Source organism: Nyctibius grandis, chromosome 7 (assembly GCF_013368605.1).
Source record: "Nyctibius grandis isolate bNycGra1 chromosome 7, bNycGra1.pri, whole genome shotgun sequence".
In the NCBI taxonomy this organism is placed as follows: domain Eukaryota; kingdom Metazoa; phylum Chordata; class Aves; order Nyctibiiformes; family Nyctibiidae; genus Nyctibius; species Nyctibius grandis.
The window spans coordinates 795,023-818,558 of NC_090664.1; the positions used below are offsets into that span (position 1 = coordinate 795,023).

The 23,536-nt window shown below is 49.3% G+C and overlaps 2 protein-coding genes across 7 annotated transcripts; one reads left to right on the plus strand and one right to left on the minus strand.

Moving 5' to 3' along the window:
- Nucleotide 1: 1 nt before the first annotated feature.
- On the minus strand, nt 2-9,959 carry SLC25A38 (solute carrier family 25 member 38). Of its 6 annotated transcripts, none has more exons than XM_068404854.1 (7): nt 9,855-9,959; nt 8,111-8,232; nt 7,375-7,459; nt 6,652-6,831; nt 6,019-6,187; nt 5,240-5,406; nt 2-817 (listed from the first exon to the last, which is right to left on the minus strand). In XM_068404854.1, the coding sequence occupies exons 1-7, from the start codon at nt 9,921-9,923 to the stop codon at nt 662-664; spliced, it is 948 nt and encodes a 315-aa protein (XP_068260955.1). In that variant the 5' UTR covers nt 9,924-9,959; the 3' UTR covers nt 2-661. The 6 variants fall into 6 exon arrangements, with proteins under 6 accessions (XP_068260955.1, XP_068260957.1, XP_068260959.1 ...); XM_068404856.1 differs by lacking the exon at nt 9,855-9,959 and adding an exon at nt 9,411-9,438; XM_068404858.1 differs by lacking the exon at nt 9,855-9,959 and adding an exon at nt 8,965-9,159.
- A 3,331-nt stretch (nt 9,960-13,290) lies between these two features.
- LOC137665855 (C-C chemokine receptor type 4-like) lies at nt 13,291-15,775 on the plus strand. Its single transcript, XM_068405312.1, has 3 exons — nt 13,291-13,360; nt 13,446-13,514; nt 14,696-15,775. The coding sequence occupies exons 2-3, from the start codon at nt 13,461-13,463 to the stop codon at nt 15,773-15,775; spliced, it is 1,134 nt and encodes a 377-aa protein (XP_068261413.1). The 5' UTR covers nt 13,291-13,360; nt 13,446-13,460.
- Nucleotides 15,776-23,536: the final 7,761 nt, after the last annotated feature.

Consider the following 23,536-nt stretch of genomic DNA (forward strand, 5'->3'; position numbering starts at 1 on the left):
GTTCATTCTGGCAACCATTTTTTAATAGAAACATATAATACACCTTCTCACATAAATATTTTATACAGACACACAAACACTCACAATACTCAAACCTATGCAATGTTCCAAAGATTCAAGTTCTGTTTAAACAGTGCAAGAAAAAAAAAACCAAAATCATCAGCACAGGAAGAATGGAAATGTGAAGTTTCTAAAACACAAATAAACTATTTCTCTTGTGTCCTTACACCCCACTTAAATACTGACTGCCTCAACATGTTAACCAGTTGTGTTCTTACACCACAACTGCAGGGGCAAGCAGAGCCAGTGCACATTCACTAATACTGTATTGGAGCAAGGGAGGTCATTCCGAGAGGGATCTGACTGCCATCCTGCCATATATAGAAGGGGTCACACCACCTCCTCTGGAATCCAAGCCAAGATGGCTTTGGAAATTATTATCTGATAGGATTGTTAGTGTTGAATTGCTGGCATGATGCAGGTAGGTGATTAAGCACCTCTGTCCAGATCTTTTATTTGATTTACTTTGCACTTAGATTGTACAGTGAGCATTTGTTGTTAATTAGAAGCACACAACCTCAAGGGCAATATATCTAAACTTCAAGTCCGCACACTTGTTTTTCTTGACTTGCTATAGCTATCAAGAAGTACCTTCAATAAATCACTTCAGAAACAGAATGTTTTTGAAGAGTGGAAAAGGGCGAAGGATGGTAAGGATCAGAGCTGAGAAATAGTCTTGTGCCTGCTTACAGGATACAGCTTTCAAAAGACAGTGAAACAGAACGTCAGGCTTTCCCTTCCCCCATATATGAGAGACCTGACAAAAGAAATAATAAAAACAACCAACAAACATTCACTGCAAAACTCACTCTCCCCAGCTCATAAGTAGATAAGTTTTTAGATTTGCAGCACCAACAGTTGATGAAACACAGTGCAGTTTAGAGTCTCTATTTCTTAAACTCAAAGGAGCCCAGGCTAATTCACAAGTCAAAGCCATATAGTTTTTCACTCTACTGCAACAACAAAGAGCCTCCTCATTCTCCACAAAGTGAGGAGAATGGAAGAACTTTCCCAAAGGAAAAGCTAACACTGCTTTAGGCCTGAATCCAGGTTTTTTTTAAAAAAATAAAACTGGTAGACTTTAAAACACCGGCACACCAGAATAAAATCTCTAGTTCTTCCTTTGTTACTTGACCAGGCAGGGGTACAGGGCATAAAAGCCACTGAAGTGTTCCTGCTTGTCAGGTTTCTGATGCAGATGCTGCTTAATTCAAGATTTATCACCTGGCATTCTTTGCTCGCTTGCCTCATTTTTAAGAGCCTAAGTTTCTGTCTGCACAAGTTGCACACTGCTTTGCCATTGCTGAAGCAGGAAAATATTTGTGAAGCACCTTGCAGGCAACGCCATACACAGCCCTTGACTGCCCCAGCTCAGAATGAACAACAGATCCAACTCACACACCAGATTAAGAAAGCCCCAAATAAATTCAGGCTTCCAGTACAATGTGCTGGTTTGATCCCATGCACAGGGAAGTAAAAGACATATGAGGTAACTCATGTAATTGCCACCTTACTCCATCTGGTCAGCAATCCCAGACTTGGTTCTCCAGCTCTCTGTGCCAGTAGTGCTCAGGATAACAAAGAGCAGGGTGCACAGTTACCACTGTTTTGTGCACCCTCACGAGTTCAGGTCACTAAGGGTAGAAGGGACAGCAAAAGAAAGGAAGAGTTCTTCATAGTTAGGGTTTGGCAAATGATGTGCCCACACCCCTGACAGTGAGAAGCCGCAGAGGGAATCTGACAGCTTGTCAGTCACAAGGTGGAATGATTTGATGCAGTGCTCTATTATCAACATACAGACATGCACACGGGACCCTCCACCACCACTGTTGGAGACTCCTGCACCGTGTAGCGCCAGTCTCCCCTCACACATGGGCTGAGGCTAAAAACAGGCAGCACCTTCCACACCTCCAGCCTGTCTCCTTACACTTTACTCAGACTTAACTTTCAGGTCAGTCATCAAACCTTGTTGGAGGTGGAATCTGGTAAAGAACATCTTTTACAGCCCATGTCCCCTCTAGTCTTGTGCTCAGGAGGTTGCCAGGGCAGGCAGTGATTGTGCAAACTACACTCTAAATTCTATGAACAACAGGCAGGTAGTACTGGTTTTTCATACAGCTACAGTGTCGTGTCTTCATATTTAGAGACACCTGCTCTGTTTCTAAAGTGAATTGTAACATCCCTAGATATTTAAGAAAATAAAAGCCAAAGCTATGTTTTCTGCAAGGCACGCTACAGAGCAGGGTGCACGCTTCCATGCCCAGCTTTGCGGCAATGCCAACGGAGCTGCAAGAGTCCCAACCCAATCAGCCAGCACAGAGGCACAAGTGGAGAGAGGAGCAGGCTGTACCCAGGTTTGGACAGCACACACTGAGGTCTGTGTAACAAAGTAGGAATGAGAAAGAAGGCACAGTGGATGCAAAAAGTGTATTTATCTCTAAGCCTAAACTCAGGAATACTGAAATAGGGACTACCTGCTAAGAGAAAATGATCAGCTGGGAAACTGTGAAGGGTCTGTGTGGAGCCCAAAGAGAATTAAAGCTCCCTACCGAACACCCATAGGTCTCAAACTTTGGAAAAAGCTTACAGAAAAGAGCAGCCTTTTCTTTCCAAACCCAAAGATACTCCACATGCAATCAAACAGCAGCTTTTAAGGGAAATCTGAAGTGTCAGTATCTATATCTGCTTCCATTATACATTTATGCATTCTGGGCTATGACCCTAAAAGCTACATCTAAGGACCAGCTGGCACTGAGGGTGTTGATGAGGGATTAACAAGTGAATAATAGGAAGCAAGTAAGTCTCTAGTACAACTGGATAAAAAAAAAAAATACTTGAGTGTTCCTGATATAGTCAGACCAGCAGGAAAAATGTCTTTCAGAGAACAAGTAGAACTTTGGTAGCAATCAACTCTAAAGTGCCTTATGCTTCTTAATTCCTGTGCAAACACTGCTGTGGAGGCAGAAGCACATTTCAAGGGTGTTAAGATGCTCAATAATGTAATAACACATGACACAGCAAGGAGGTTTCAGTTACCTTCTCTGCTATCATGCACAGTACAAAAGTGATGACAGAGACCACGTTCCTAGCTTTCCTTCAGCACTTAATTTCTCTTCCACGCACTCCTGCGATATAAGCATCAAGAGACACATCCAGTCTCCCCATGGTCTGCAACGTTCCAATGTGAGGACAAACCATATGTGGAAGGAGGATCTACACCAGACGGTGGGTCACTGTGGCCCTACTGGCCAGACCAGCAAGGAACAGGCTGGCAGGTTCTGCAATCACAGTTTTCTCCTCAAATGCTTTTGCCCAGCAATGTCTCATTGCATAAAGGGGGTGAGCACAGAGCTGTTATTAAAAGGGGCTTTTCTCCTTGCATAGTTACCAGGCTGTGGAAACCTGTGGCAGTCTGCAAGCACAGTCCTTCTGGAATGCATTGACCAAACGATGCAACGATCTGACCCTTCTTCTCACTACTTGCCAAAAGGCCTAATCCCATCTCAGATGGGCTTTCTTCCTCCTGGCTGAGCAAGGCTTATTCCTCTGCAGAACTGGGAACTTCCTAGTGCCAGCTGATCACAGCAAGCAGGAGAAGGAGTGAAGCTGGTCATTCTTGTGCAAGTCAGTCAAGATTTCAAGCCCATTTTTTCCATCATCTGTTCATACACCGTCCATGCCATTGCTGCCATCAGTGTCCGCCTGAGGGCACGGGGCACACCACCTCGGAAAAAGCCGACCAACCCGAAGTCCTGCAACAGGACATAAACAAACAGCAATCCATCATAATCTGCCTCTAGTGTTTTAATTTCTCACCATTTATTACATGGCACAGCACAGGATATATTTCAGCTCAGACGCAGATCAGTTTCTGAAAGACCCAGGCTTAAATAGCATTTAATATTTAGGAAGAACCTGTAGCACTGTGCAATTGCAGGGCTACCCCACAAAGCAAGAAGAGCAGTGAGCTGAGAAGGGAATGCCAGGGTGGGGACAATGGGATAGGGAAAGCCACACTCAGGCCCAACAAAGAGAAGGCAAGGGTGTAACAGTTTCAAGACACTTCAGGAAAATGACTTGTGCATGTTTTAGAGCTTCATATTTACAGAAGTCACTTAGCTAGTCTGTAAAAACTGAGATTTTTAAGTACTGAAGTAAAAAAACATTCTGATACGAGAAAAATGTACCATGCACAAAAAAATCCACACACAAATAAACAGATTCCTGTTTAGGAACAGAGTTGAATATGGAAACAAAGCAAACCTGCCAAGGTCTGCCCTTCTGAGGGCAGGAAGGGAAAGGTGGCCTTTGAGTACCTCTCCTTCCCATTCCTGGAATACAGATCTGGGCGTTTATTTCTCTTTTAGAGTGCAAAGGGCAAAGAATAGTTTTGTAGCTGGCTTATATCTGAAACTGGCATTTCATGCTACATACTAAAGAAACGCTTTGCCCCGGTGTGGTAATCACTGATGTGCCTACACTGATAAAAGCACAGGCAGCAGCAGCTGTAAGTACAGCTCCTCCAAGCCTACATACTAAGCTAAGCTGAAATGAAGTTAAGATTAAATAAACTAAGCGCTTTCCATCACTACCAGTGTAAGAATCAATGTGACAGAACTGAAGTGAAATCATTCACCAGCCTGAAACATGAAGCAGGACGGTGTGGAGAGATGCTTGCTGGACTATGCCCACCTTTGTGCTCCAGCACTCTGAGCTTGCTCTCCAATTCCCCATTCTCTGTGCTTTTGTGAAAACAGATGCACGGCTGAGGAATGGCAAGAGTAATCATGGAGCAAGTTCACTGCCTGACAATTCATTCAAGAGCAGCAAGAAACACATCTGAGCAGTGACAATAGCCTCTCTAATTACAAGGAAAAATAAGGAATGGACTGAAGCCTCTGACTGCTTTCAGACCACCAACCAGAGTACCTTCCAGTTACTAGTGAACAAGACAACACATAAACCAGTGACAAGAGATGCAGCCTCAGTCTCCCATAGCACGACCCACCTCAGCTTCTGAAAATGCTGACACTGACCAGCCTGACTGCAAGAGCACATCAAGCAGTCTCATTTGCTCACCTCCTTTAAAAGACAGCAACTGTCTTACCATAGCTGTACTTCGGGCAAGGAGATCAGAAGGGAGGCTGTGATTGTGCATATTAGAAGGGATTCACCTCACCTTGTAGATGAAGGCAATGGCCTGGCTTGTCCTGTGGTACTTTTGGGGGGACAGCTGCATATGTGTTTTGATGACATCAGCAGGCTGTGTTGCCAGTGAGGCCAAGATTCCCGCAAAGATCCCACAGCCAAAATTCAGCAAGGGCATGAGCACGGGATCCAGCTGGTCTGCAACGGAGCAAAGGGAAGGCACTCAGACACAAAACAGGCCAGGAATACTCCTGCTGCGTGACAAAGTGAAAAGCTACTGAATGATTAAATCAACATCGGTGTCTAAGAGAAGTTAAAATCCACGCTGGGTAGAGAAATGTTTCATGGGGAAAAGTGGCTACAAGCCAAAGGTCAGCACTATTAAAAAGCCTCACTTGCTGGGGAACCGAATTTGACATGAACCCAGAGAAAGACAGATTGTGCAAGTGTTGCCCCAGCCGATTCCAGCACCAGAAAACCCCGGGCTAATGGAAACAGATCAGTATACAAGACAACCAGCAGCAGAAGAGACAGCTGAACACATCTTCTCTTTCAGCTGTTTACGAGCCCACATTATGCATCAGTCTTCATAAAGACAATCAATTGATTTAGGGCCAGTTTCCATTTCTACACTGACCTGAGCTACAGGTTCTCCACAGGAAAAGGCGAATGTCCCACCTAAAGCCCTACAAGAGACTAATTTACCTACTGAGGTAGAAAGCAATAAGCAGAACATGCAGGCAGTCAACCGTAAGGCAAGATGTGAGAAAAGAAACATCTCCCATTACAGTCTCCAACGTTCAGCCTTACCCTGAGGTGTGAATTTTTTGGTTTGTGTGTAGAACATCAGGTAGATCCCAGAGAAGGGTGCGTCCCGCAGCAGCGTTGCGGTGAGCCCACTGAACATGCCACGAGCCCCTTCTGTCTGATAGATATTCTTCAGAGCTCCATATACACTCCCATAGCCAAATCTTCCACTCTGCAAGGGTAGACAACAGCCAGTCATCCATGCACCAGGCAAAGGCCAAGGAGCCCTACGCACATCCCAAGGCCACCCTGTCCAAACAACTGTTAGTATGCGCTCCACGCGATGCCTGAGATGGCAGCACAGAGGACAGCCCAAGGCAAAAACTGGGTTCTGCCTACCTCAGCCTTTAAAACAACCCTTCAAGAAGGTAAAATAAGAAAGACACTAAAATTACACACTGTATACAACTGAAACTTAAAAATCTCAGGGTGAATTCTGTTTCATCTTACGCTTCTTGCCTAAAAATCAGTGCGTGGCTTTTACTGCACAATGTGTGAACCAGGATGAAATCAGGACTACACCCCTGACTGTACTCAAGTGGCAGCAACCTTCTCCAGACAGAATAAATTTCTTTTTCATCATGAGGAAGGGGTGCAACATCATTAACAGGGAACTAATTAGAAAGTCACAATCACCTCATATCGGGTCTTCACTACAGTCACTGGCAACATGCAAATCCCAGACACTGCACGTGCGGTGGCACCCAGACAGACAGACTCCAGGGCTGTGGGGGAACGGTCCACTAGAAACTTTTGCTTCATCATGTACAAAGTGCTGAAGTAAATCCCGACCCCAGGAATACATCTTGCAAAGGACTTCAGAAGAAACAAGCAGATGAAGAAAGAAAAAGCACACATAAGACAAAATGTACTACAGAACATTTCAGAGATGGTTAAACTTGACAGGGAGCTTTGCACCAAAACAAAACAAAAAATAATCAGTTTAGTGATTTTTCCTCAGCTAACATGCTGAGGAAAGAAGACAAAGTAAAAATAATTTACAACATTGAGAGCCAATTGATTCAAATGATGTCAGGATTTAATGCATTCCTCAACTGCAGTTTTCTAGGAACAAGATATTCCAAAACAAAATGAAGTCAGCGCAGCGGCCACCCCACGTTTGCAGTGGTATTCAAGTGTTCAGCTGCTCAGGACTGCAAATCCACAGTGACTGCTATGACCCAGCCAGTGGAATTCACAACATTAACTCCTTAAAATAGGATTTAACCATCAAAATCACATGATTTCATTCATAATTGTACAAGACCTGGCTATTTAAATCCAGTCCATAGTTAGTAATGAACAGTAGGTTTATTTATGTTTTTATTTTTAGAAGTCAGGGTTAAAACAGCCACTTACTGGAGAGACACCTTTCCAGAGCCCCAGAAGACTCTCAGTACGAACAACCCTAAAGAGCACCGTTACCATCCCAGCACGACCAGACCTGAAAGGAAGACAAGACAGGAACTGCAGAGACTACCTGCTTATGCTCTCTAGCAGACATACTCTGCAGCCACCCCCTTTCACTCGTATCTCTGTGCATTACCCCAGCACCTCGGAGGTGCTCCTTCTAGACTCAGCTTGCTTTCCTCCATCACTTGTTCCAGGGCTTCTCTGCCACCTTTTGCTTTCCCATCACTTGTAACACACGTTAGAGGCCTCTCTCTTTAGTGCCTTTAGTTGCTCACTCCCTTTGTTAGCAGCAGCAGATGTATTCATACTTGACTACACCAGGCAAATGGGAGCAGCTGCACACGTTGGCAGGTTATGTGGCAACCACACACAATTTTTCAGGCAGAGAACACCCTGTGAAACTGCATGGTGGCCACTCCAGCAAACATCACTCTCTCAGATGCGTACAGACAAATGCTCTGGTTACAAGTTATTAAAGTAGTGTTCACAAGAGCAGCCATTTTCTTTCTTCTAGAGCAAAATATCAATCCTTCTCCATGCTATAAAAACATACCTCCTTTTTCAGAAAGACTCTCAGTATCTGAATTACAACCCTGAGCTCCAAGACCCAGCCAGCAAATCAGGCAGAAGCCTCTGGTGGAGCACCCCACACCCCCATGCATACACATGCCCACTCTCTCACCCATGCACAGCAGGCTGCAGAGTCTGCAGGCGGGTTTTCAGCAGGTCAAGGGGTTGGAAGAGGAGTGTGGAGCAAGTCCCACTGATGGAGCCACACACGAAGGCCTTTAGGACCGGATGCATCTGGAAGAGGAAGAAGAGGACTTTAAATTGCCATTTAATTAAGATTAGCACAGGATGAAATATAGCAGCTGATATGTTCCTTGTTATAGGGAAGGAAGACTAGATAAGGACCGCTGCTCAGATCACAGGAAACTTTTTCAGACCTTTTCAGAACCTGACTAAGTTTTATTTGTGGTTTTTGGTCCCTCTGCCTTTCTTAGGAGATCATTCCAGAATTTCCTTGCAATTAGGTGGTTGCAAAGAGTTTTCTGAACGTCAAATGTATTAGCAGCCATTTGGTAACCATTTGCCATGTTAAAGGAAACGGGTGCCCCCTTCCCACCACCTACCTGTGCCTTTGCCCCAGTCCCATCCACCTCTGCTCAGCACTCTTGAGCCAGCACCTCCAACCCTTCCTCCCCACTGCACACCAAGGCCCCCCACTGCCACAGGCACTAGTGGGGCTCTACCTTACAACTGCCCACCCCCCAAACCCCGCTCAAACCCACCCAAAGCACAGCACAGCCTGCTCAGCTAAGGCCTGGCTCTCCTACCCACACCGGCTGCCAGCTCTCAGCGCTGCTGGCGTGATAAGGCAGGAGGCACAAACCACGCAGCAGGGTGGAGCCTTTTTTGCTTTGTTTTAACACACAACGGCGGTTTTTAAAGACTTTCTACACCCCTTGGAGCAGAACCACGTCAGACAAGACTACTGCAGCGCGGTGGTTTCTGGAGGGCTTCACTCAAACGCACCAAGCGGCACACAGCTGCCTTCCAACGCCGACCTTCGGACCCCTCCAAAAGCCCCTTAACACCCCCCCGGCCGCGCTGCACAGGCCGCTCCCCAACGGCCTCCCCCCTCCCACACCGCCCGGGGGGGCATCCCCGCAGCTCGCTGCCGCCTTACGGGGCAGGGCCCGCGCGTCCCGCCCGCCCCTCAGCCTGCGCCGGGGCCCGCCCGCCCCTCACGCTGCCCCGGGGCCTCTCAGGAGCCGGGCGGCCGCGGGACACGATGGAGGAGGGGAAGGGGCGCAGCGAGCCTCCCCCCACCGCCACCGCCTCCCACCGGGGCGCTGCCGCCGGGCTCCCCGGAGCAGAGCGAGCGGGGAGGACGCGGGGACAGCGGCCGCTCCCCGGCGCTGTAAGGCCCGGCCAGGCCAGGCCAGGCCAGGCCCGCACCGGCCCCGCCGCGCCGCTACCTCCGACTCTCGCCCCGGCATCCCAGCGCCGCCCCGCAGCCAGGGAGCGCGGCGGGCACGAGTGACGTCACGCGCGCCGCTCCCCCGCTGGCCAATCCGGGCAGCCAGGGCCGAGCCCGCCCGCCGGAGGGTGCCTCCCCTTAACCCTCCGTGTGCCGCGCACCCCCTAGCGGCCGCCCTTGGCAGCGGCCCGACAGCGCCGGGCGCGGCCCTGAGGGCGGGCGGGCGGCAGCCGGGCCCCAGCCAGCCGCTGTCAGCCGCCTCGCCCCCGCTCTCGCGTTCTTGTCACACCTCGTGGCTGTTCAGTGTCCAGCAACCGAGTCCCAGCGGGCGCTGTCAGCGGGAAGGGGGCGGTTTATAGCGGGGAGGCTTCATGTCTTCCCTCAGCTGCCCCCCGCAACCGCGGCGTTCAAAGCCCTGAGCCTCTCCCTGTCGCTCTCTTACCACCAGCGTTTCCACTTGGTCCTCCACGCCCTGGGCCCGGAGCAGAGGAGGGCTGGGTTTCCAGAGCATTGAAGGAGCGAGGCGCAGAAATGAGCCGCTTCTATCGTAGGCCCGCGTCAGGCCTCCGATGACGCGCCCGCAGAGCCAGACATGTCTTATCGGCGGAGCAGGGGCCGGCTGGGAGGAGCGCACAGCGGCTTCGAGGAGCTGCTTTTCTGAGAATCTCGCCTGCCAGCTTGCTGTGCCCTGGGCGAGTAAGGGCGGGCACGTACACACACGTCGCGCTCCAGCTGAGTTGGGCTGTTCCTAGAAAGAAAATGCTGGGCGCAGCCACGTGCACAAACCACTCACTCTTGTTTGCTCGCTTTGCCACATAGCAGCCCCTTAAGAAAGAGGGAATCTACCTCTCTAAGAAAATGTAACACCCAGGCTAGGAAAAGCTCTTCATCAGGGACTCCCTCTTCGCTTTGGCAAGCTCCTCTCACATCACACAGTTCCCTCCTCGGGGGATTCACTGTCATCTTACGTTTCACTAACTAACTCTGCCTGCTAACGCATGGAAAAGAGGATCAGCTCACCCCCCCATCCCTCTTGGTGTGTCTTTTGCTTACTCACATCTTGTTCCACCATGGACCTCCACGGGGGACAACCTGCATCACCACAGTCTTCACCACAGGCTGCAGAGGAATCTGCTCTGGCGCCTGGAGCACCTCTTCCCCCTCCTTCACTGACCTTGGTGTCTGCAGGGCTGTTTCACGTATTCTCACTCTTCTCTCCCAGCTGCTGATGCACAGCATTTTTTACCTTTTCTTAAATACGTTATCTCAGAGGCGCTACCAACATCGCTGATGGGCTCAGCCTTGGCCAGCGGTGTGTCTGTCTAGGAGTCAGCTGGAACTGCTTACTTCCAACATGGGGGCAGCTTGTGGCATCTTCTCACACTTCTGCAGGAAAACCCAGCAGAGGAAGCCTCATCCCTTCATGTCACTGTCCTGGAGAGATGCATGGAGACAACACAGCTCTGGTGGCTGGAAAGTGGGAGACACATTTATTTTTCATTAAAAAGGGAGGAGGCAAAAATTACCTGCATGATCTGGGTCTGTACTGGTCCCTGCTCAGGGGTGGCTGCAGCTGGGATGCCCAGACACTACTGGATTTAGGTGTAGGACAGCTCTGTCTGAACCATGGTCCCTTATGCCCCCATGCCTCACACTATGGTCTCACCACGGTCCCAAATTTCCCCAGTTTCTGAGATACAGGAACTGAAAGGCAAAGTGTCGCTGAGTCTGCTAAGGGACGCAAGCTTCTCTGCAGAGCCAGACACTGCTTTGAGGCACTGCCAGTGCAGGAGAGACCCCCCCCAGACATCAAGATCATTTCCAGTGACAACACTGGTCAACAAAAACACCTCCACATCAGAGCCAATGGGTCTGGGGCCATGGAGCAGACACCGCTCCACAGCAGGTCTTTCTGGCGGTCTGACAAGCACGCAGGGGTGACACCGATGCAGTCTGTCTGGCTGTGACCAGGGAGGTGGACCACATGACCTGCATGCATTGTGCCGTGAGGACATCTTGCACAGGAGGATCCCACAGGACTTTACAGGGATCCACAAGTCACCGTGGCCATCAGGCATCAAGGACCAGCCTCACCCCAGTCACACACAGGGAGACCCTGTCACACTACACACACGTACTCACACGTGACGGAGGCACCGACATGGCTCATGGTGCACACCAGTATGGACACACCCGAGCGCACGAGCAAGGCGATGTCCTGATGTGTGTCGGGCAGATTAGCAAACGGCCTTGCCATCGCTGCAGGAAAGGTGCTGCTGGCAAGCCCTGAGACGCAGAGCTGAAGCTGGTGGTGTGTTTGCACCAAGCACCACCCCTCTTTCTGCACCACTGCAGCCGAGCATCTCTCAGGTGCTGAAGGTGTCAAATTTGTGGTTACGAGTTAAGAAAGGCATTTTCTAGCTCTTAAACCCAAGCCAAAAGAATCACAGAATGAATCATAGAATGGTTTGGGTTGGAAGGGACCTTAAAGATCATCTAGTTCCAACCCCCCTGCCACAGGCAGGGACACCTTCCACCAGACCAGGCTGCCCAAAGCCCCATCCAACCTGGCCTTGAACACTGCCAGGGAGGGGGCAGCCACAACTTCTCTGGGCAACCTGGGCCAGTGTCTCACCACCCTCACAGGGTGGCGTGTGCTGCCATGCTGCAGACCAGGACCCTGTTGTAACCGAGAGGGTTTGTCTCTGCGGTGCCTGTAGGAAGTTGTCTGCTGAGGCTCTGTCCAGAAGACACAGGTTATGTTTATCTCATGCTGTTACTCACATTTTCCCTCTGCCATAACACTGTAAGTGTGCCTGCGAGGACAAGAAGTGGGCAGGAAAGAGCAGGGCATCCTGTCCAGGGCCAGGGCATGCTGCCAGCGGGAGTGGCACCAGCACCCAGGCACTGTCCTGCCCGCAGGGTGGCTACCCAGGGACAGCTGCAGCCCTCTCTGCTCCTCGTGGACACCTGCCTCCTCCTCTTCCACTGACACCACTCTTTGAAAGCAGGGGGGCGCTGGCCACCTCCCCACCAGGGCTGGTCACCAATTTGCCTTGTTCCTGTGCTCCCTCCGACAGGGCTTCCTGCTGCTGTGCAGGGCACAGCCGGTGTCTCCTGACAGCAGTGTTTGGCCTTGTCTCTCCCCTGTGCATGAGGTGCCAGCAGCCTGTGCCACTGCCGTCACTGATGCCCACTGACATCTTGTCTCCTCTGGCCAGTGCTTCCCCCATAGGAAGAGCCTGGGTGGAGCTCAGTGAGCTGCAAGCAGAGGTGCCCTTCAGCATCTCCAACTGGGGACCAAGCTTGACCCCAGGAAGGCTAGTAGAGCCACCCGTGCCATGGGTCCAGGGAGCAGTGGTGGCTCCAAGCCAGTGCAGGCACCAGAGGATGTGCTGGCACAGGCTCTGTGCAAACACTGGCCCCTCTCTCGCTCAGGCTCACTAAACTGCCTCCCCTTGGGTACATCTGTCTGTGGGTGGGTGGGTGCAGGGGGAAGGCAGCTTCCAAGGAAAAATGCCAAAGCAAACATGGTGCCCTTTGCCATCACTGGCTATTGGCAGCATTGAGCCATCCCTCACAGACATCTTCACCGAAAATCCTTGGAGCAGAAGGCAGCACTGCTTCCCCTCTGCCAGCCACGGGGGCTGCAGAGTTGGGGGGCTGCAGGTGAGGGATGGACCGGGCACTTTGCAGACGCGGGGGAAATTGCAGATCTCTTCCACTGACGTTTGTATCAATGCTCACAGTGACAAGACATAGATCATTCAGGAGATAAACCTGACACATTTCCGTTTCTGTAAGTGTCAGCTGAAGAGGTGTATTCATTGGCTTGGGGTTTTAAAAGCCTTTAATGTAACACGTATCACAGAGGAAAAGGCATTTTATGACTGTGCAGTGCTACGGCGAGGACCTTGCCTGTGACTTGTCATTGCAACAATAGCTAAGGTAAATACTGCTGGCATACATGTATGAAGGTGTGTCCACTTCTTAAAAACCTCTGATATAAAGGCATTTTTTTGCACTTTTTCAGACACAGTGTGGGATCATGGAGGGGAACTTGACGTACCTGCTGGGCACAGGGGACTCTGAGGACCTGTTGGTGAGTCATTCCCCACCAGGCTGCTGCCCTGCGAGCAGAGGCCAGTAGCACATCTGGGGGGGTCCAGTTTTGCCCAAGGGGACACATAGTACTGGTAGGGGCAATGTGGGTTTAGAAGAAATCAGTGTGATTGTTGTTCTCTGAAAAAAACAGTGAGTGAAAATATCTTTGGCTGATGAGACCAGGGGATGTGCCACCCATCTTCTTTAGCTGTTTGCTGTCACAGGTGCTGCCCAGGGATGCGGTGATCGCTGCTGGGGGGCTGCGAGGGGCTGGGGAGCAGGGAAGGGGACCACGCTGCCACTGGTGCATCCTGACAGGTGCCAGGAGAGCAGAGCCGCTGGTGTTGGAAGGAAATCCACTGTTAGCAGAGTAAAGTCTTGGTGGGCATGAGCTGCTGCCAGCAGCGGTTTGTGCTGGCACGGGCCAAGAGGGCAAAGTTCCTGCTGGGGAGCAGGGAAGAAGGGGCAGAAACCCCTGTCTGCTCTTTGGGAAGTTGCTCTTTGGGCCAGAGCTGCCACCACTGATCTCACCCAGGGTGGAGAGAGCGCGCAACGTGCAGTACCCACTGGTGACCTGTACATGCTGGTGCCTTTACAGCTGAAAACCTGCTTGAACCATGTGGGAATCCCCTGCAAAAGTAACTTGTCCCACAAAGGGATATTTCTGCACTCAGCTAACTGGAAACGCAGCTTGTAGGGGATGAGCGTTTACATGTCAGTTGCCCCCTGAGCACTGTTCTCTTTCTCCTTTCTGAAGGAAATATGAAATAGGACCCCGAAACCTTTGTCAGGGGCTCTCAGCCCCATGGCCATGCCCATTTGGTTGCTGGTTTGGGGATGCTCCCTGGCTCTGGCCCCAGTGCCCCACCACATCCACCTGGACTGCAGACACAGGGCTGGGCACCTCACATGCAGCTGGCGGGGGGATACTGGTAACTGCTGGTTTACCACCACAGCTGCATTTTCCTTATCTCCTTTGCCCCTCTGGTGCAAGAACCTCATCCTGGATCTTGCAGGGGAGGACTGGTCACTCATGTTCATTCCTCAGTGGCATTCTCTAACACAGCTGTGGCACAGCTGTTTTGTCCTCATGTGGCTTAGTGTGAACTTGTGCCCAGTGTATTTACTAAGAGGGTAATTTGGGATTTGGGCCTCATGAACTTCATTGTCTTTGAACAGGTGAGTTACACGTCACCAACATCTAACTCCTCTGCAGTCTATGAATACAGCTTCTTCTACCCAGAGCTGGACATCAGCTGTGATCTTGAAAATATTCCAGCATTTGCATCTACCTTTTTTCCAGTGCTGTACTCCCTACTGTTCATGACTGGCCTCGTCGGAAATGCTTTGGTCGTTTGGGTCCTAACAGTCCTCAAGAAAGTCAGGGCCATGACTGATGTGTATCTGCTGAACCTCGCCATCTCTGACCTCCTCTTTGTTCTCTCCCTCCCCTTCTTGGTTCAGTACTCCATCAGCAGCCAGTGGACTTTTGGAAATGCGATGTGTAAAATCATCAGCTCAGCTTACTTCATCAGCTTCTACAGCAGTGCCTTCTTCATAACCATCATGAGTGTTGACAGGTACTTGGCCATCGTCCGGTCTGTCTATGCTCTACAGGTTCGGACAACTGCCCATGGGGTTATCACCAGCCTGGTCCTTTGGGCAGTTGCCATTTTAGCATCAGCGCCAGACTTAATTTTTTTCCAGGAAATTAATTACAATAACCGGACTAAGTGTGTCCCTCACTATTCCGACAGCAACAATGGCTGGAAGACTTTCAGTAATTTTGAAGTCAACGTCCTGGGGTGGCTGATCCCTGTTGGTGTCCTCATTTTCTGCTACTACAGCATCTTGAAAAACCTGCAGAAGTGCCATACTCAGAACAAGTACAAAGCAATGAAACTGGTTTTTATCGTTGTCATTGTGTTCTTTCTCTTCTGGACTCCTGTCAACATTGTGCTTTTTCTGGACTCTCTGAGGAACATGTACATCATTGACGACTGCCAGACAAGCCGAAGGCTAGACCTAGCCATGGAGCTGGCTGAGGTGTTCTCCTTCGTCCATTGCTGCCTCAACCCGGTCATCTACGCCTTCGTGGGGGAGAAGTTCAAGAAGCATCTCCGCGAAGCTTTCAGAAAATACGCACGTTTTCTGCTGATCTGCAAAGACTACAGTGCTTTCGATGGGCGCAGCCTGGACAAGCACTCCTCTCTGCATGCGTCGTCCTCACAGTCGTCTTTTGTTGGCACTGTCTTGTAGAACTACAAGTGAAAATCTTTCATGCTGAACAGGCGACCCGCAGCTGAGAAATCCTCCCAGCAGGGCACCCACAGGGATGCACTGTTTGGGCAACCTTTTAGGACAGGAAAAGTGTAAGGAGCTGCTTGAGCTTGCTTTTATCATAGTTGCCTTTGGGGTTCTTACTTTTTAGTGTCTTTTTTAGCATCTTCCTCCCTTTCCCTTGGCATGTCCTGCCCTGCCTGCTTTGTGAAAGGGAGGCCAAAATTACCAGCAGACTCCCTCACTGCCTGAGCAGCACGGAGAGGTGCCTTAGAAACATTTCTTCCCCCACCTCAGGTTTAGTACTGAAAGGAACTGTTTATGTTTCTGAACTTGGGACACTTGGCCACTCCTTCCCTCATCTCAGCAGAGTGGATTGGCTTCATAGGCAGGGACAGGGCTCACAGCAGGAGCAGGAACCCACTCTTTCAAGGGAAATGGTGCCCAAGTTTAAGGCATCATGCCAGGGCCTGGCTCCCAGTTGACAGATCTGAATGAGGTTTCCAGCCCAGAAAGAGCTTAGTGAGTGAATAACTAGATAAGCAACAAAGAAATAAATGCTATGCTTGGGTTTTATCGAAATCAACGTGGAGGAATATCTAGGTATGATCCTGATTCCCCATCTGCTACCAGGACCTGCAGCTCCTGGGCTGGAAGGGTTTGGAAACTGTAGCCTAGGACACTGTGGATGTCAAGAAAAAACCCTTATGGGTATGAATGAGTGCCCTAGGGATGTGTGGAGAAATAGTTACCAGGAGAAAAAGGCTGAAGAATGGAAAAAATCCTGAGTGTGAGCTGAGAGAGTGGTAGGAGTCATATGCCAAAGCTTCCTGTAGGCCTGCTGGCTGGCAACCCACAGGCCAGGGTGGTGGCTGGGCTCAGCAGAGCCCTGACCCGCTGGCCAAGGCACTGGTTGTTCTGTGAATGCCCAAAACAGGATGGAGAGAGAAACAGAGAGGGGTAATACACTAAGCACCCTGTAACTCAGGTGCTTTCTAAAGTGGCCAGCACTGGCTGGTTGGAGTGGCCAGAGGCTCCAGAGACGCCTACAACCCAGAGGACACTCACACTTCCCCATGAGGGAACTTTCTGAACACTTTAAGCAACTGATGTGCCAGTGTGGTCACTGCTCTTGAGCATACGACTGGGGTTGACCTCTCTGTTACTGTTGCAACCTGGTAACTGTGATTGACTGATTTATGTGTGAATGGTTATGCATGCAAATACATGTAGATGTACATATACATACATATACATGCACATGTGTGTATATGTACACAACTATATACACATACACATATATATTTTTTTTTATATATACAAGTATTGATAGATAAATGCAATGGTGTTCTGAAGCTTTTAGTCCTGATCTATTTCTCCCTACAAGATATCACCATATTTGAAGTTTTATAATAAAGATACTGCAAGCAGTATAATTGCACAATCCTAGGAACCTATTTCATTGTTAATTCTTTCAGCTTGGGAATTTTCTTCTGTCCTGGGCAGTTCTACAAAACTCACAATCCCCCCAGCTGCCTCTTCTCTCCCTCCTCTCTCTCCCCCTCCCTCTTCCTCCTCCCCTGGGAAAAAGAAGCAGAGAGTAGATTGTCTTTTATTCTAGAAATTTAATTTCCTGTAAGAGTCTGCCCTTGTAGTGTTTCCACATGTACTAAGTATCCTTGGCCTTACTTCCTAGAGCAGAGCAGAAAAAAAAACAAAAAATACAATTCTTTTAAACCACTGATCTTCTTTGGATAAGATTTACTATTTCGATGTGCACTCATATTTGCAACCCTGCCTCCTTCTGCTGTGGTAGCATCCAGCTACACCCAGAGGTCAGAACCAGTCAAAAGTTTTACGAGGGAAAAAAGGAAAGGTTAATGAAGGATATTTGTGTCCCACAGCTCTCTTGGCTGAAAGATGCTCCTGCGCAGGGATGGGCCTGCAGTAGCATGCACAAAACTCCCCAAACCCCTGGTAGTTGTATTGTGTGCAGGGTAATCCTGTTTTCTTTTCAGCCTCTTGAAAACGCTGATTTAGCACAGCAGTTATGAAGCACCATGAAAATTACTAACTGTGCCAGGAGAGGATCCAGAAAGGATCACGACAGAAAAAAAAATAAATATGATTTTTAGGTATTCTGTCCAGATGTAAAAAAAAGTTTGGGAAACTGAAAGATAATTATGTCCTTAGTCTGAATATGGCAATTTGAACTGTAACGCGCAGGCTGGCATGCATTCTTTGTTAATACTTGTACCTCAAAGGCAGCAAGCAATGCTAGGCAAAGCAACGCTGCTGCTGGACTACGCCAGTTGTGACACACGGCTTCTGAGCAGTGTGCGTCTGCGCACCCGTGTGCTGCTGCACAAATCCATATTTCTGCTGGCTCAGCTGAAATGCCAAAACGTGCAGAGCCAGGTCACAGAAATCCCCGCCTCAGAATAGCAGTAGCGTGATTTGGTCTCCCACAGCCTCTGCTGACGAGGGCATCTGCTGGGGTCTCCTCCTGACCCAACACCGCTCTCATCTTGTGGTCGGCCAGCAGGTCCCGTGTGCTCTCCAGCAGTCAGCGCAGCTGGTGTAACCCTGGCATCAGCAGCTGAGTCAGGCTTACCATGTAGGGTGAGATATACGCCAGAGAAGAGTACTACCAAGCAAACAGCAATGTCTGCTGTGTTACCTCAGTAGATACTGGTTTTCCCCACCATACTCTGGTATCCAGGCAGAGTTCCCACTAACATTAATGAATGTGCAACGTGTGCGTGCGTGTCTGCATCACCAAGACATTTATCCCCTTCTTCACCTGACACTCTCTGAATCTCCATAATCCCCCCTGTGCTTGGGTTTTGAGGAGGTAAAGCACTTGAGTTTTGAGAGAAAAGGGCACTCAAGCACCACAACCATCTGAGGTCTTCATGTCACATCTGCCCACCATTAGCTGCCTGGATACCCATGTCTGTCATAGAGGATCCTGAAGCACAGGTTCAGGAACAAGGCTATCGTGCCTTCAGCGGTCCATGATTTTCTCCATTTCTACAGAAAAAAAGAACAAAACCAGGCTGTTAACCAATGAAGTACAGCAAGGTGATAATTTCTTAGAGTCCTAACCATTTCCTGACCCATACATGGAGATAAGTGGGATCTTTCCAGAAAACATGAGCACAGTGCCAAGGCGTGTGTTGCACATGTGAAACAATCTGCAGGGGTAAAGCATGGCCTGAGCTGTAGCTCCACCAAAGGGAGATGGCACACTGAAAAACACAGTCGAGTGGAGGGTCTCTGCTCATCTCTCTATCTCCTAACAGCTCAGCAGCACATGCATACGCCCCTCTTCTGTTTCAAAGACACTGTGGTCCTCTCTGAAGCATCACAGCTGCCATGGAGGAACAGCCCCAGCCTGACTCATTCCTGAACCTGAACTCTGATGCTCAACTTACTGATGACTGTGGAGGCTGTTTCAGGAAAAAGAAGATGAATCATGATCCAAACGAAAATACCCATTTTAGTACCTACCTCTTGACCCAACACCCAGCCCAGGGCAAGTGTTGTGCAGGTCTTGGTGGACCAGCAGAGAGATTCGTGGCTGCCTGGGCAGGTTTCAGTCCTTCAGGATGGCCACAGGATGCTGGGGCTTTCTGTACGTTGAAGGGACACATCTGACACCTGCCTCTGGGATGGATGTTGCCAGATTGGCCACAAATCCTTGATGAACTCTAAAACGGCACAGAGGATGAGAGGATATTTCATGTGGGATCTTCAGAAAACGTGTGTCTCCTGCAATAGCAGAGGGTGGATGCAGTGCGCTGTATTCCCAGGTCAGTGACAGCCTGTGCCCTATTGCCACCAACTACAGTGAACTCAAACACAATTTGGTTAAAAATGTACACATCAGTAGGTTCTCTTGCCTTCATGACTAAAGCTGTGCTGAAGCAATATCTCTGTTATCCATTTCTAAGTTAACAGCAGCAGACAAATATTGGACCAGCACCAGCAAATAATAAATGCATGTCCCCATGGTAGCCAGAAAACCACCAAGTGGTGTTGTCTCCTTGCGTCTCTCCAGGACAGTAACATAAAGGGATGAGGCTTCCTCTGATGGGCTTTCCTGCAGAAGTGAGGCACAGAAATGATTTCTGAGCAGGGTTGTGTGCGTGCGTGTAATCAGCTGGTGCCCACATCGGCACCAAAAGCTGCCGGGTGGGCTCTGGGCAGGCAGCAGCTCTGCTGCAGGAGAGCATGGGAGGAATAGCACGCTGCTGTGGCAGGGATGTGCCTCCAGAAGTGCCTCCACCCAGCTGACAGAAAAGACAAGAAGAGGGTTTTGGAGGAGAAATTAAGAGAAGACGGAAAAAAAACCGTCCAGCAGGGTTCAGTGCAGTCACGGCTGTGGTGCGTGTCGCGCTGCTGAGCCACGCAGGGCAGCTCTGCATCTCCATCCCTGCTCACCACCCAGCTAACGAGGATTTCCAAAGCATGCAGCCGGAGCGATACAGCTCCCGGCTCCGTGGCACACTGCTCCGGGTAGTGCAGGGGAGTAGGTCACAGCTGCCTGGGTTTTGCTCCATTCAGGCTTGTCAGCCTTGCCAGGGTTATCCACACGTGTTTTTTACCAGGCTTGTCTGCAGGAGGCAGTGGCTGGGGAAGATGCAGCCCTTCATCATCCCCGTGAGGACTTGGGAGACAGGTTTAGGTTTGTGTGTTCTCTGACCCACAGCACACCTTCTGGGGGACCCACGGCTGGGGCAGCACTGCAGGGATAACATCAGACTATCACTGGCACCGAGGAAGCCTTCACTTGCATTTCTGAGTCTTACGGTTCTCACACAATGAGACTGTTTCCTTAGTACCATATACCAGAAGTTATCTTTCTGAAAGTTGAAGGTTCGTAATTGTAGCAGTCATAGCTCCTACTTTCAGTGTGTGGGGAGAAACCAGCCATCAGCCTTTTGATGTTTTCCTGAAAAAAGTGCAGAGTTCTTTACATCTCTTTTTAAAGAAAGGGCAGGATGGGGCTGCTGGTACTTTGTAGAAAAAAAAGGAGAGAAAGGAGAAAAAGGTAAGTTCTGAAAATCTGCTGCTCTGGCCCTTTACCATTCCCTAACCTTTAAACTTTATTTTCATTAGTATATCTTTGCTGTTCCTGGCTAACACCTAACCAGGTATCAGTTCCCTGGTTATTTCCATGGGCACTCGTTCTGCCCCCTGCAGCTGACATCATTTGCATAATTTGGCTGATGTTGGAGGTCCACAGTCTGACCTCTGGTATATTGCTGTGCAGCTGTTGGGGATGTAAGCTTTGCAAGATAAAGTATAACATCATGAAAAAACATGTATTTGGAGCAATACCAGAACTAAACATATATAAGAATATTTGCCTGGCAACTCACTACACCCATCAACTAGCAACAGCTCAGACAACCTGGAAGATGCTCTGCACCCCAGAAATGCCATCCAGCTCAGCCTGTATGGAGGTAGCACAACTCTCCCTTGGCATCTGAGGCGGGGACAGTACCCAGAGGTGTTTCCAGGACTGTATTCCTGCATGTGCTAGAGGATGTTGGTGTGGGTACATACCCCAGCTGGATGCGGTGACTCGGACCCCCATAATAACGCACCCCTCTGCACAGCCTCCTGCCTGGTTTCACCCCAGATGAACTGCTTTGCGTGCCCTGGCAGCACCTGGAAATGTGCCACGCAGCATCCCAGGTGTGGGTGCACCCGTAACACAACCCTGAGCATGATGCTCAGGTCAGGGCCAGGAAGGCTCCTTGATTAATGAACATGCCGATGCTCTAAACACTCAGACTCCTCTGGGCCACTGGAAGCCCTGGGCTGCAGCGAGATGTTGCGCTCAAAATCCTGTTTATGGGGAAAGAAGAGGCACAACGTATGTGTAGGTAAATCCAAGAACTTATCGTTAGTGTAATGGCAGCCTCAAGGCTCCAGTCATTATCTGCCTAGATCTGCTGGTTGCAGAAAAAGGAAGAGCACTAATGCAGTTAAAGTTGTTTTGCACACTGTAGTTTCTAGCCCTTCTCCTGGCTGTACACTCACCCTTCCCCTGCTCCTCCGGGTCCTCAGGCTGGTGGTTTCACCCAGGTGGTGATGCTGGGGTGGGGTGTTAGAGCGAGCTGTCAGCATCTCCATCCCTTCCCTGGGACGAATGTGATGTTCATGCCGATGTTTTTTTCTCCCTCCCTCTAGGATCTGCTTGGGGTCATTTTTATATCTTTTCTAACATGCTCTTATACCTTCTTCTCTCTTCACTGGCCTGCAACCTCACGTTACACCCAATTTACTATGTGTGGTGCCCCTTATGTATGCTAGATACCATTTCTGTTCTGTCTGTTACCGCTAAACCCAGTTTTGCCAGCTCCAGGTCTGCATTTTTTCTAACTGACCACCAGTGAGTTGTGTATAGCCGTGGGAGTGCCCATTGCCAGCCTGTGCCCCATCTTTTACCATCCCGTGCCCCCACTGCTCAAGGCCCCTGCTATTGTCCCAGACTTGGATTTCTCTACGTTGTACCACTGGGAAGGAGTCAAAAATATCTCATTCTGGATAGGACAGGGGGAAACAAGGGGGTGAGTTTTTGCACACTGAGTATGAAGCTTCTCAGGCATTTCTGTCTCCTGTGCAAGCCCTGTCCTCCGTAAGCACTTCTGCCCCTCTGGCCGCATCCTGCTTCAACATTTCACAAGGCACTAGCAGGACTGGAGTAGAGCACATTAATACTTTCTCAGCCCAGCCCCGAAACTCAGCCCAGGAAGCTGCCCTGCTGAAGTTCACATGTTTCATAGGGTAGGCATGAGCACTACAGAAGAGGAAATATACATTTAAAGCCAAACAGGCTCGGCTTGAAGAAAACATTGGTTTTCAATGCAGCTATGAATTAAGGTAAGAGACGATTATATTTTGCCTATTATTTGACAGAGCAGGATGACAAGAAATGATGTCTCATGAACTTAAGGAAACTCTTCACTGCTTAGTGCTTGGAATGTAAATGATATTTAATTTGGGTAAAGATGATGTGGGCAATGTTTACAAAACGTGAAAGTAGAAAGCGGAACACTTTTATTAATTGAAGTGGACCAGGGCAGAGAAATTTTACTCAATGGCTAATTACTTGTGGTGTCTTGTGGCACCTAAGAGAAATATTCACCCTGGCTAGAAGTCCTCAAGGTTAAAGCAAAATGCTGATAGACGACTAGTGCACCATTATCCCAGAAGGACAGACCAAGAAGATCCAGCCCTTCTACTTCATTAGATGTTTTTTGTTAGATGTCTGCAGGGATTTCACAACTCACCAGCATTGATTGGTTTTAGTTTTGGTCAGTGAACTAACATCCTGAACATCGCTGGCACTGAAAGACAGCCCAATACAGAAAATCCGGTAGAGATGATGATAGAAAATGTCTGATGCAGACAGACTGGCAAGGGAATGAAAGAAATTCAAAAAACTTGAAAACCCAACTTTCTGTATGACCACGTTACTTAATGTCTCTGTGACTCAGCTTTCCATAGGAAGAATGTTGCAGAGAGATGTCTGCTGGTTTGGGTGAGACATTTGGGTAATACAGTGGTGGCAGCCTGTTAAGTACTTATGTGGTATAAACACAGATCCAGAAACAGCGGCTCCCAAAATCTGGTCTGTTGGGGCAGACCCTGTGAGAGGCAGCACAGCCAGAGGCAGTGAACTGGGTGACAGGATAAACGAGAGCAACTGCAATGAATTACGAG